Genomic DNA, 12,363 nt, shown 5'->3' with positions numbered 1-12,363 from the left:
CCGTATCCGACATCTTTATTTGATACTAATGGCATGAGAAAAACCACGAAAGCGACGTTATATGACAATATGAAACCTGTCGATATCGAGCTTGATGAAAATAATGTAACATACATCATCGACGGTGGATTTCTTCTGCATCGCGTCGTATGGAGCAAAGACGATAATTTCTCCATTATTTTAGATAAATACATTCAATATTTACAAACAAATTATGGTTCAGAAATTGTTGTTGTATTTGACGGATATTCGGACAATAGTAAAAATATTAAAGCAATGGAACAACAAAGAAGAACTGCTGCACTTTCTAAATCGTATGAAGTTTGTTTTGACGAAACAATGATTGTGCCAATCAGCCAAGAGAAATTTTTATCAAATCGGTCTAATAAAACAAAATTTATCTACATGCTTGTCGAAAAATTAAAAACTATTGATATGACAACAAAACAAGCCAGAGATGATGCTGATGTTCTCATCATCGAGACAGCTATTGCATTATCAGAACATCAAAAGACTGCCGTCATCATAGGAGAAGATATTGATTTGCTCGTTATTCTAATTGGGCGTACTCTACAATCACATCAACAGGAAATTTTCTTTAAAAAAGTTGGGAAAGGCAATGTTAAGACGCAAATATACTCTTCCAAAAGTTTTGATCAATATCCGCGTACTAAAAAACACATTCTATTTTTACACGCATTTAGTGGCTGTGACACAACTTCTGCGCTATTTAAAAAAGGAAAAAAAACTGTTACTAAAGCATTGGAGAAAATTCCCAATTTGGATAAACTGGTGGAAGTATTTCAACAAGAAAACTGCCCGGTACAAACATTATTTGAAAATGGAGTGCGCATCTTGTTGGCATTATATAATGCTCCAAAATCTGAGGACAACATTGATCATTTTCGCTACACGCAATTCATTAAATTAACGAAACTAAATAAACCTGTACAATTGTCAACACTTCCACCAACAAGTGTAGCAGCTCATCAACATATAAATCGCGTCTACTACCAGATTCAAACGTGGTTAGGGAATGATTTAGAACCTCAAGAATGGGGCTGGATGCTTGAAAATGGAATCCTGGAGCCCATAAGAACGTTATAACCTCCAGCACCAACCGAACTACTAAATATAATATTTTGCAATTGCAAAAATGGTTGTGGTTCCCGCTGTGGATGCCGAAAATCAGGGCTACTATGTTCTTTAGCTTGTGGCCAGTGCAATGGACAAGCTTGCCTGAACGCTGCACAATATCCAAGTAATCCCGATGAAGAAAACGCATACGATCCTGAAATTCTGGAGGGTTTGGAGATGAATATGACCGATAATGAGGATGATGACAATGAATTGAACGTTTTCGAGCGACAACAAGAAGAAGACGACAAAGAAGATGAAAATAACTAGCTTCTATTCACAATTTTATTATAATTAAAACCAATAAAAATTCTTATGATATTTAAACTGACATTTCAACAAATGTATAGTATGGCATATTTAATGATAAATAAAGATATGCATAAAATATATCCCCTTATTGTCTTTTTAACTGAAAATATATATTCCGGAATTAATAATATACTATAGTTGAATAGTTAAATATAAATAATTAAGTTACTGATTTTAATAAAATATCAACAATTAAAAATTAGTACATAAATAATGGCCATTGTTTAATAATTATAATAATTTAATAAATAATAGACTTGATATAACGTACGCATAGGACCATATATGACTGTGCGCTGCGCACTCTTCGCGCTCTACCTCAAAAACGGTTGACCGTATTAAAAAAAACATGAAACGAAAATTGTAGAGAATTTTATACTCTACAACTTTTATAATAAGTACAAATATCATTTAAGCAATAAAAAGCGAGATATTCACGAAAAACCCATTTTTATGACCTTTGACCTTCAATATCTTAAGACGCGGACACGGTATCATTTGTGACTTTTGAGACAACATTTAGAACGACAAAACAAAGGTCTATACCAATTTGTAGCTTATTATCTTTCATTCCGAGGTGAAACCCTAAAAATGACTGGGCTAGTAGCATATTATGTGTTAAAGCTAAGCATTTTCTTATTCTTCTTTCATGCACATTTAACAATTTTTTTACAAAGACACATACAAAACAGGTGTATCTGGTAACATTGATATAGGGTACGAGATAGCCAACCTCTTTCCAACTCCATCATACCGAACAACACACATTGGTGATCATACCTACTTAAATTCAAAGAGAAAAACAATTCAATGTGCTTGAATTTGTTTTTGTATAGATTTTTAAATTAATTTTGATGTATGTGTAGCATAGAAACTCATTGTATAGGCAAAGTAACATGTAAACCAATGCACTTTATAACCATACAATCAATTTAAATTGAAAATATTTTGTTTATACAGGCTATGTATCAACCAAAACGTTTGGAAAAGTATGGAGATAAAATTATTACTTAGTACGGTACGATATCCTGAATACTTCAATGTAAGGAAAATTTTGGGAGACGTTAGGGGAAAATAAAAATACTGGTTATCAATAATTAACATTGAGGAACAAATCTAAAATATATGTTTACTAAACAACGTTATTTTTTTACTTTATAAACAATTTATAATATTTTACCTAAAGGAAACAATCACAATTAATTTAGTTTTGCTCCCCAATTTGTTTATCTTGATCTTTATTATGAACATAAAATTATAAATTGCATTTGAAACATTATTATGAGCATTTAATATCAAACAACGATGTTAACGTGTAGGATGTAGACTAGTATCTACATTCTCACTTACCAATTAATTCATAAATTCATTTCAAAAATAGGTTTTAAACCAACTATGAAAGATTCAATTAACATGCATATAATAACATGCATATATCTGTTTTTGAATCATTAATCCAATAATTGGAGAAATGTTTATTAGAACTTAATGATTAAATTAACATGCATATCTGTTTTTGAATCATTAATCCAATTATTGGAGAAATGTTTATCAGAACTTAAAGATTAAATTAACATGCATATCTGTTTTTGAATCATTAATCCAATTATTGTAGATGTTTCTTAGAACTTAAATAGCAATTTTTTAAATATTAAAATACAACTTGCAAATTAGCATAAAATTGGCGAGTTTCAAAATAGATTATCCTAGCTTCTTTAACTCAAACTTTAAAAAAGTAGCAAGGGCGGATCCACGGCGGGATCCCTCCTTGGTACCTAGAACGAGTACGGCCACACGAAGTAACTTTCAACATTACATCATCATCATTTCACTTTCATTATTAAAATACACTATATAAGGACTGACTTCAAAGTGTGAAGTCTGTTTAATAATGTATTTAAGTTTATAATTTAAAAAAATATATACATATAAATATCGTTCATCAAGACGAAACACTTGACATGCATGACACGGGTGTAATTTTAAAACATATCTTGGCTAGTTTTGATTATAAAGCGTTCATCGTGGTGTTGTTCGTCGGACCGCTTTCCTTATACGGCGAGCTTGTCCTGGGGCGGAAGAGCTGCCAACTTGGAATTGCGGTAACGACGTCCCAGTCATACTACGAACCCCCGACTGCTGTAAAAAATATATACTTATGACCATCATCAATTTTACATTATGTACTTAAGTAATATTAACACTAATAAAACTGAACTTTAACTGTTAAACTACAAGAATATAACTGTGAGACCCAATAGTTAAAGAACGGAGAGTATTATTATGTTTATACATCTTTAATGTTTAAGATGTATTCCAGTGTTCACTTGTACGCGTTAGGCTTCAATCTAATCATTTTAGTTGTTAAGAATTTGTACTTTTTTTACATAGCGACATCTACTTATTTAATTCTCCGTCGATTATGTTTACCATGAAGACAGATAAAATTATTTGTTAATATTGTTTTAATGTTGAAAACAACTTCAAAATTACACCAATTGAAAATGACTATGACATAATTTTATTATTAATAATATTAATCGAAACAATACCGTACCTGAGAGAAGTTAAATACATTAGGAGCAGGACCCTGACCAGCAGAAAAATTGAAGCTGGGCTGAAGTCCCATCTGATGGGACGTTTCGGCAAATAATGAGCTGTTGCCTGTAAAGTTCTGAGGTGTTTTTCCGAAAGGTACCGCTCCTGGTGTATTGATGTTGCTTATTGATTTTGCTTGATTTAGCGTAGAAACCAAATTGAATGAATTGTTGGCATTAGCAGGAAGCATACCAAACGCTGGCGAGGGCGACGGCATGTGAGCGTTTTTATGAAATGTTGATACGTTGTTCATTGAAATAGTATCAGATGATATTCCAAGAAAGGGAAATAGAGTCGGTGCCTGATTTCGTTGATTTGTAGGTAGGCCTTGCGGTGCTGAACATAAATTTGAAGAAGAAGCCCAACTACTGTTTTCTGTTTGTTGTTGAGGCTGGCTTTGGACGCTAGGAAACAGACTTGAGTTGTCTGTGTTTAATGAGTTAGAGCCTTCGTTGCTGCGTCCAAATGTTCTAATGCTATTATTACCAGTCATTATAATGTTCCTATTTGTTGGGTCCGCTGCAGAATTTATGTATCCGTGCGAATCGATTGTCGGCGACTCACATTTGCCTGAAGGATCTCGGGTATTTACAAGAAATGTTGCATTTTTGCTAGTTCCAATTTCAAATTTCACCGACTTCATGGGGCCAAGGCCAAAATGAATTGAATTCTGATTAAAACCCAAGTTAAACGCTGGAGTTGAACTGATTTTGCGTGAAGATTCAGATGGAAAAGCATTCAAATTACTCTCATTCAAATTACACTCTGGTACTGAAGTAACAGAAGGAGGTACTGTAGTAATGGACGGAGGTACTAAAGTCATGGGACGAGGCCTAAAAGTTCCAGTATTACTTGAATCATTCACTTGAGGAGTAGATAAATTTTGTGTGTTACTTGTAGTATTTTGGTTCGAATATTCGTTTAAAGATTCCACTATTGGGGATAGCATGTCAAAATTAGCCAAGAGTAAGTTTGTAGAATTTTGATTTTGGCTTGGTTCTGCTACCTTGCCATTACTTTCATTAGACTTTTCTAAACCGTTGCCACCACAACATACACTATTATTTCTATGTGCATCTGCAGCATTAGTACATTGAAAACTACTGTTTTCAGTCTGCATATCTTCAATATTGTTTGGAGATTGTGAGATATTAGAAAGTTTTGCTATTGTTGTCGATGGTGTCGATGTTGTGAATGTCATGTTGTGTAAATTTCCTATATTTACTGTCAAATTATTTGATGTCGATTTATCAAGACGTTTGGCTGAATCCGAACTGAAAAAGTTCAAATATATTTAATAATAACTCAATTTAATAAATAATAGCACTCTAAGTAAAACGTTAACGTTTGAACGTAAAAACGTCTTATATACTAACTTTTTATATACACCATATGGCGAATACTTAGTGGCACTACTCTGTGATGCCAGTAATTGTCTAGCAGTGCTTGTGCTAGCCATCAGACCAGATTTCTTTTTCATACTTAATATGGTAGCAATGCTTGGCACCTGTAGTTCTTGACTTTTTGTAGCTGTAAATGAAGAAATATAATATTTAAAATGTATTAACTTAAAGATAATTGCAATAAGAACCACTAAATAAAAACTCACCAATATGTTTAGAAGTGTCGTTAGATATGGTGGTAGATGAATTGTTATTATTTTCGTTGCTGACAAATTGCGATATCCTTCTAACTTCTTCTATTCTTTCAGAAGATCCACTCATTTTAAAATCATTATTGCCTCTACTTTTATTAAGTCTATTTCTAAACATACTTCTTTTTTTAATTGCATCTTGAGACAAATGGTTGGATGCTCCGCCATACGTTGTATTACCTGGATAGAAAGGCGATCCTGGGAATAATAAAATTATCTTCTTATTATCTATTACTATTGGAACTACTATAATATTATATATTATTGCTTTTGAAGATTCTTTAATGTTAAAGTACAATGAAAACTAAAATAAATACTTGTCTGTATTTAAGTGTTTTGGATGATGGTTAAAGCTTTAGCTGTTAAGTGCGGATAAATAAATAAATATTCCTCATATAGTAAAAATAAGCACAACAGGAAAGCTCCAACACCTTGTAGAGACTATTAAATTTAAATTGCCAATAGGTACCCGAAGCCCCGTTGATATCAAAGGAAAGTTTGCCATAAAGAGACCTATCTTTCGCAGGCAAGGTGTTAGAAGCCATATCCAGAAATAAACATCCATTATAAAAAATATTGTATAATTTTGTGGAAACTAGACAACATATAATTCAAATACACTCCATTACCTGGCGTTCTGTTGTGATCTACATAAGTTTCTTTTGGCTTCGGATCATCCTCTGAACGCAAAGAGCTTTTCAAAATAAATGACACCCGATTTACTGCGTCCTCTGGTGATTGAATTGTAGTTGCATTTAATAAATCTTCGCTTTTACGTTTTTGTGTTAACCTTGCAGAATATAAAGAATCTGTGTTTGTACTAGCACAAGCCTATAACAAAGAAAATAGAACGTTTGAATGGAATACAATATAAAGAGGTGCACTACCTCTGATAAAAAAAATAAAAGCAGATTGAGAGAGCACAATAAAGAGTTGGACGTCGCATTTTCTGATCGTGCTAGTGTGGGGCACCACTCGACTACACCTTAAACAACCTAAAAAATATTGCAACCTCCTGAAAACAACTACAAAATTATGCAAATTACAATTTTCAAATACTATGTGATTGACCCTCTCCTGAAACGGTCAGATACCAAGTTGTTAACTGAAAGCGTTTCTAAATTGAGAAGCATTTCAGTCAACCCATAATTGTAACAATAAGAATATGTTGTAACTGGTAAATTTTAAAAAATCTCGATATTTCTCTGGATTTCGCGTTATTAGCACAGAGTATTTTCAGATGTTATAATTATATAAGTATATTTATACCTTAGTCAATTATTCATATAATTATTATTAATTATATAAACAATTGACTACACATAAATGATAATAGTAGGTAGGTACATAAAAAAATATAATTAAGTATTGCTCATGTCCAAAAAAACTTACACATTGTATTTTTTAATGTATTCAATACATATTTATAGTGAAGTGAAATTATTGTAGCATTGACCTGACATATTCATAAAGGGAAAAATAAAACAAACTTATATATGACTTTATGAAATGAATTTTTAAGTTCAAATGTACTTACTGTTCTTGGTAAATATTTATTTGGATCTTCGCTATGTCGCCTTCGTTTAGGTTCAGGTTCTCCTAAACAACCAGAATCAGGTGATGATTGTTCAGATGATGATTGTTCAGGTGATTGCAGGTTTTTGAACCATTTGGTTATAGATGATGGTATTATGGCTGACATACGTTTTGCCAATGTCTGTAAAAATGCATTTTAAAATTAGTATGTTTACAACCATGCTATCAGAATGTTTTGCTTCTGTTTTAGAATGATGTTTACAAAGGTTAATTTAAATAGAATTTGAAAGAAAGCTATCACACAAACAGGATTAAAATTATAAGTCTTGCTTATAATACATAAGCATGCACTTGTTGAATAGATTATTACTTTAGAGTCTGACTCAGCTAGAATATTTATGTTGTAAATTATTGTCTTTTTGATACATCCATAGTATATAATATATAGAAGCTATGGAAATATTTACAATCAATTGTAAATAATATTTATTTGTTTCTAAGAATATTGATTGCACTAACTTCTTAGTCTTATTTTAAAATCAAGTTAAGAATGAGTCACATTGTGAAAAAAAAGCTCTAGAAGACAAGACAAGTTTTACCTCTGTATTTTTAATTTAATAAGTGTTTTCTTTTGTAAAAGAAAATATATTAGCAAAATTTTATTTTACTGTTGAGAAATATGTTATCAGGTTATCAATATAGTTGTTATCATACTAATGACATTATTTTTATTGAAATCTTGGTAGTAGAACAAGGCGGCGTGCCTTGTTCTCGTTGTTAATTTCTTTATTTCAACCCTAAATGTAAAAATTCATCAAGCTTGCTTGCTCAAATTACAAGATATGGCCACCTGAATCATTCCTTCTTCAAAAAATCTTTGTGCTAATCTTGGTACCAAAAAAGACAAGGTTACAATCATGCAATTAAAATGACTGAACGAGCTGTGTCAAAGTAAGCCAAAGAAGCTGTATGTATAATTACTATAAAAAACCACTATCTATTCAGGCTGTATTGCGACTAAGACAACAAAGTTTTGAGGGTAGTTATAAAAAAAATCTAGATTATTGCAACATCCACTAAAAAAACTAACCTGCCTCAGATGTTGTACAAAAACAAAACGCCTATAGTACCAATGCCTTTGAAATATATTGCTATTATTTACTTATTGTATGAAAAGTAATAAAATGATGTCATATGGAACATTGGTAATAATTAAAGATAATTTAATAACTAGTGGATTTTTAAATAAAATATTCATTATTATATGAATAAAAGACTATGGTTGCTCAAGCTCAATCAGACCTAAATGTTCTATCTTCTTGGTTTCAACAAAATCTTCTAACAATTAATATTTCAAAAACATCTTATGTAATATTCAAGGCAACAAATAAACTCATTCCTATCTTTCAACCGCTTAAACTTCAAGACGTTGAAATCAATAACAAAAAATGGGAGAAATATCTGGGTCTTAGAATGGATACAAATTTAAAATGGAACTTTCATATATCACACATAATTACCAAACTAAAATCACTTATAGGCAGATTTTGGTCAATATCTAAATGCATTCCGCAATCTGTACGTCATTTGATCTATAATTGTTTAGTCAAGCCACATTTCATATACCTAATTGAAATATGGGGTACAGCATGCAAAAATAAAATTTCTAAAATACAAACACTACAAAATAAATTAATAAAAGCACTATTCAGATACAATTTTTTAACACCTACTAATAAAATCTACCAAGAAACTAAAATTATGACGATTAAACAACTATATGTTTATAGCACCTGTATCCTTATTAAAAAAAAATTTAAATAACTCTCTACATAGTAACTTATCATTTAATAAAATCAAATACACCACTACACGCAATACTCGTCGAGCGAGTTTGCTTATCTTGCCAAAGCCGCGCACAAATTATTTAAAGAGATCTATTAGGTATGAGGGTGTGCAATTGTTTAATCGGTTGCCGTCTAAGGTTCGTAACATTAGCGTGATTGATCAGTTCAAAAGGGCATTAAAGATACACATCAGAATGGGCCCATTAGACTAAAATTGGGCCAGCTGATGGCGACGTGTATCTCGATCGTATATACTTAATATTAAATTTCTCATGTAAATAAAAAATAATTTTTGTAATGAGAAATAAAGTTCTTTAAACATTAAAAGAAAAGTAATTAATAATTTTAAAACTGTAACACAATTTTACTGTAAAGTACTTGTCACCGCATGTTAATATTTTACATAAAGTATTTTCAAATACCATACACGTGTAATTTTTTTAAAGAAAATGTCCTAAATGAGATCCCTAGTTGAAGTAGACTTACGGATTTATCTCTTTCTTTTTATAAATACCCGTTATTTTAGTTTACTTACGCTATTCTAAAACTATGGTTGATAATACCTCCTGTTACTTGTTTTACATAATTATATGATATATGTGGGTAGTTTCTATAATTTATTTTACTGATTAGATCATGTAAACGGTCACAACGTGATCTAGCAACAATATTCGGTAAATAAGAAGTGATTAGACAGATTTCATTACAATGTTACATATGTTATAAAAGTATAAAGAAATGGTTCAAAAGGTGCATTACATATACATATATATATATATATATATATATATATATATCATTGGAATACGTTCGCTATGCATTGCTTTCAAAATAGATCTGAAATTATTATGTAGAATTGTGATACTACGCGTGAATCTGATATCTGAAAAAACTCGCACTGAGCGGGAATATAGTATATAATGTCAACTTACTCTTTTAGGCACCTGCGATTTACCCGATGATTCTTGTGTCTCTCTCGAATTCATCTCGTCACGTTGATCAGTTTTTGCCCCTTTTACACCTTAATTTTCAATATTTTCTGAGAGCCGTACGTTGGGCTCGACGTACGACGAACTAGGTGCTTGCAAAAAAGTGATACATCATGGCCTCTGCAAACGGTATGCACAGTGTTGCCAACTCTGAAACCAAGCGGATCGTAGAATGTTTCTAAAAATAAGGTATATTTTCCGAATTATGTTGTAATTTATATTTGAAATACGGTAGAATTTCCTTATTTATTTTGTAGTGTGTTAAGAGTCAGAATTGATAAATAAAACATATTTTTAATCAGAATAAGACAGTATAATTGTTTCAATATTTTTATAAATATCAATATTATGGTTTTCAATCATAGAGGGAGTTGAAATCAAATTAATACAGTTTTTTTCATGTCGCTATAAGGCCTATGCCCATATTTAAAAATAGTTTTTGTTTAGATATCGTGAAATACAGCATCTATGGTAGTGCCGTGTCGTGTTGTCGAAATCAGAGGATTATTATTCATGATTAGATTCAATCATTTTGGAGGAAATCAATAATTATTATCATTTTTTTAATATTTATTATTTATTCAATTTATTTCTTTATTTTTTTTAAATATTAAATAATTAATAATAAATATTTAACGTTAATAATTTAATAATATTTAGTATATTATTAATTAATAATTATTATTTTATTATATTATTCATTCAATTTAATAACTAGATATGTTTCATAACCTTTTAACTAAGTTACTATAGGTCTTTGTGAAAAAGCATTGCTAAATTTCTTTGAAAAAATAATTAAAACTCCTTTATTTGTTTAAAAGGTACTACAAAGGTCATTATGGTCATTCAAAATTCTTGGCATAGCTGTTAACTTCACGCATATTCTATTTCTTTTTACTTGTAGAATGTCTTATTCTCATCTCGCTCGCGCACGCTCGGCGCACGGCTGGTTTAAAAAGAATTCGTTAGTGGGCAACTTCATGCTGATAATTTTGTGTCACGGTGCGCGCGCATCGTAAAATTTCTCTCTCATCAATTTTCATAACGCGCCTAAAAAAGTATAACTTCAAAAATTTATAAATAAAAAAAGTGCGTGCGTACAAAGTACACAATATATCAGAAGTGAAACTTCTTTGCCAAACTAATTTTTAACTCTTGATTATATTTATACAAATCTAAAACTTAAGATTTCCGAGGCTTAGAGGGAAGGAAAATGGAAGAGATGTTTGGTATTTAATGAATTTAATTGTCATTAAAATATTAGTAGTCCCGCGAGTGACTGAAGCTCAGGTACTGGCTGATGCTGTAGGCGGATGGTTTTCAGGCTCAAGACCGCTGCACCCTGACTACGTTTGGTCTTTTAAACTTAGCAATTGCAGCGCTCCAGGAGGTTGCAATGCGCATTGGTACTCCACAGCGGCCTGGGCATCTACTTGGCGATTAGGATGTTCACAAGCGCTTTGTACAGCCAAAAAGAGATCCTGTGTTCATTTCAGAAAAAGACGCACACCTCCTACCCCTACGAATAAAATACTTGCTACACGTACATCTGTAACCGAAAACTTACTTCGACGGACAAAATTTACTACATCAAGGTCTACAAAGTTAGAAGATTTCAATGTCACAAGGAATATTGGTTTAAAGGAATCACCCTTACACCGTGGTGTATTTGACTTGGGCGAACAGGAAGAGAAACGTAAGCAGACACAGATTTTGGCATTCACGATTTGCAATTATGGCCCGGCTGGTAATATAGAGGGATTTCCCATTTACGAGGCTGGTCCGAGTTGCAGCAATTGCCCCCAGGGAACCCAATGTGGAGATCGAACTCATAGAGCATTATGCTCAGTCTTAGGTGACCCGGATGCTGTAAAACAGACTTAGATTTATCTGTACTGTTATTTCTGATTTACTTTGTTATTGTTATTCAAAATTGTTAATGTTTTAGGCTTAAGTTTTAGGCTCATTTTGTAGTTTAAATAAATATATATTAGATATTTATTTTATTTACAATTGGATTGGACATTCCGCCACGCAATTCCTACTAGCCAGACTTCAAATACTTTGAGAATTTTCCTTGCTAAACATTTGAAGATACAGATATAAAAGAAAGCTAAATTTCTCTACAAAGTAAGTGTTTCAAACCTGAAGGATACCGACAACTTGGGAATGCAACTCGTATCACAATATACGGCATACATTTTGCAATGCGCTACACGTGTATCTAAGAAATTCGTAAAATTTATTCTATTCAAATATTTTTTCCAAAATTTAGTTATGTTATAGTAAT

General features: G+C 31.7%; 2 protein-coding genes across 3 annotated transcripts; one reads left to right on the top strand and one right to left on the bottom strand.

Annotated features, from left to right (window-relative positions):
* Positions 1–3,137: 3,137 nt before the first annotated feature.
* Positions 3,138–10,205, bottom strand: LOC125062724 (myb-like protein M). 2 transcript variants are annotated; one of them, XM_047668811.1, is made up of 7 exons: positions 10,017–10,205; positions 7,239–7,418; positions 6,331–6,532; positions 5,657–5,899; positions 5,424–5,577; positions 4,007–5,321; positions 3,138–3,588 (listed from the first exon to the last, which is right to left on the bottom strand). In XM_047668811.1, exons 1-7 carry the CDS (start codon positions 10,068–10,070, stop codon positions 3,469–3,471), a joined length of 2,268 nt encoding a protein of 755 aa, XP_047524767.1. In that variant the 5' UTR covers positions 10,071–10,205; the 3' UTR covers positions 3,138–3,468. The 2 variants fall into 2 exon arrangements, with proteins under 2 accessions (XP_047524767.1, XP_047524768.1); XM_047668812.1 differs by having other exon boundaries at positions 3,138–3,585.
* A 1,104-nt stretch (positions 10,206–11,309) lies between these two features.
* On the top strand, positions 11,310–12,072 carry LOC125062577. The gene has a single exon (XM_047668586.1). The coding sequence runs from the start codon at positions 11,310–11,312 to the stop codon at positions 11,955–11,957; it is 648 nt and encodes a 215-aa protein (XP_047524542.1). The 3' UTR covers positions 11,958–12,072.
* Positions 12,073–12,363: the final 291 nt, after the last annotated feature.

Source organism: Pieris napi, chromosome Z (genome assembly GCF_905475465.1).
Source record: "Pieris napi chromosome Z, ilPieNapi1.2, whole genome shotgun sequence".
Classification (NCBI taxonomy): domain Eukaryota; kingdom Metazoa; phylum Arthropoda; class Insecta; order Lepidoptera; family Pieridae; genus Pieris; species Pieris napi.
Note: the sequence above shows the minus strand (reverse complement) of the source record. Positions and strands in the feature narration are given on the sequence as shown.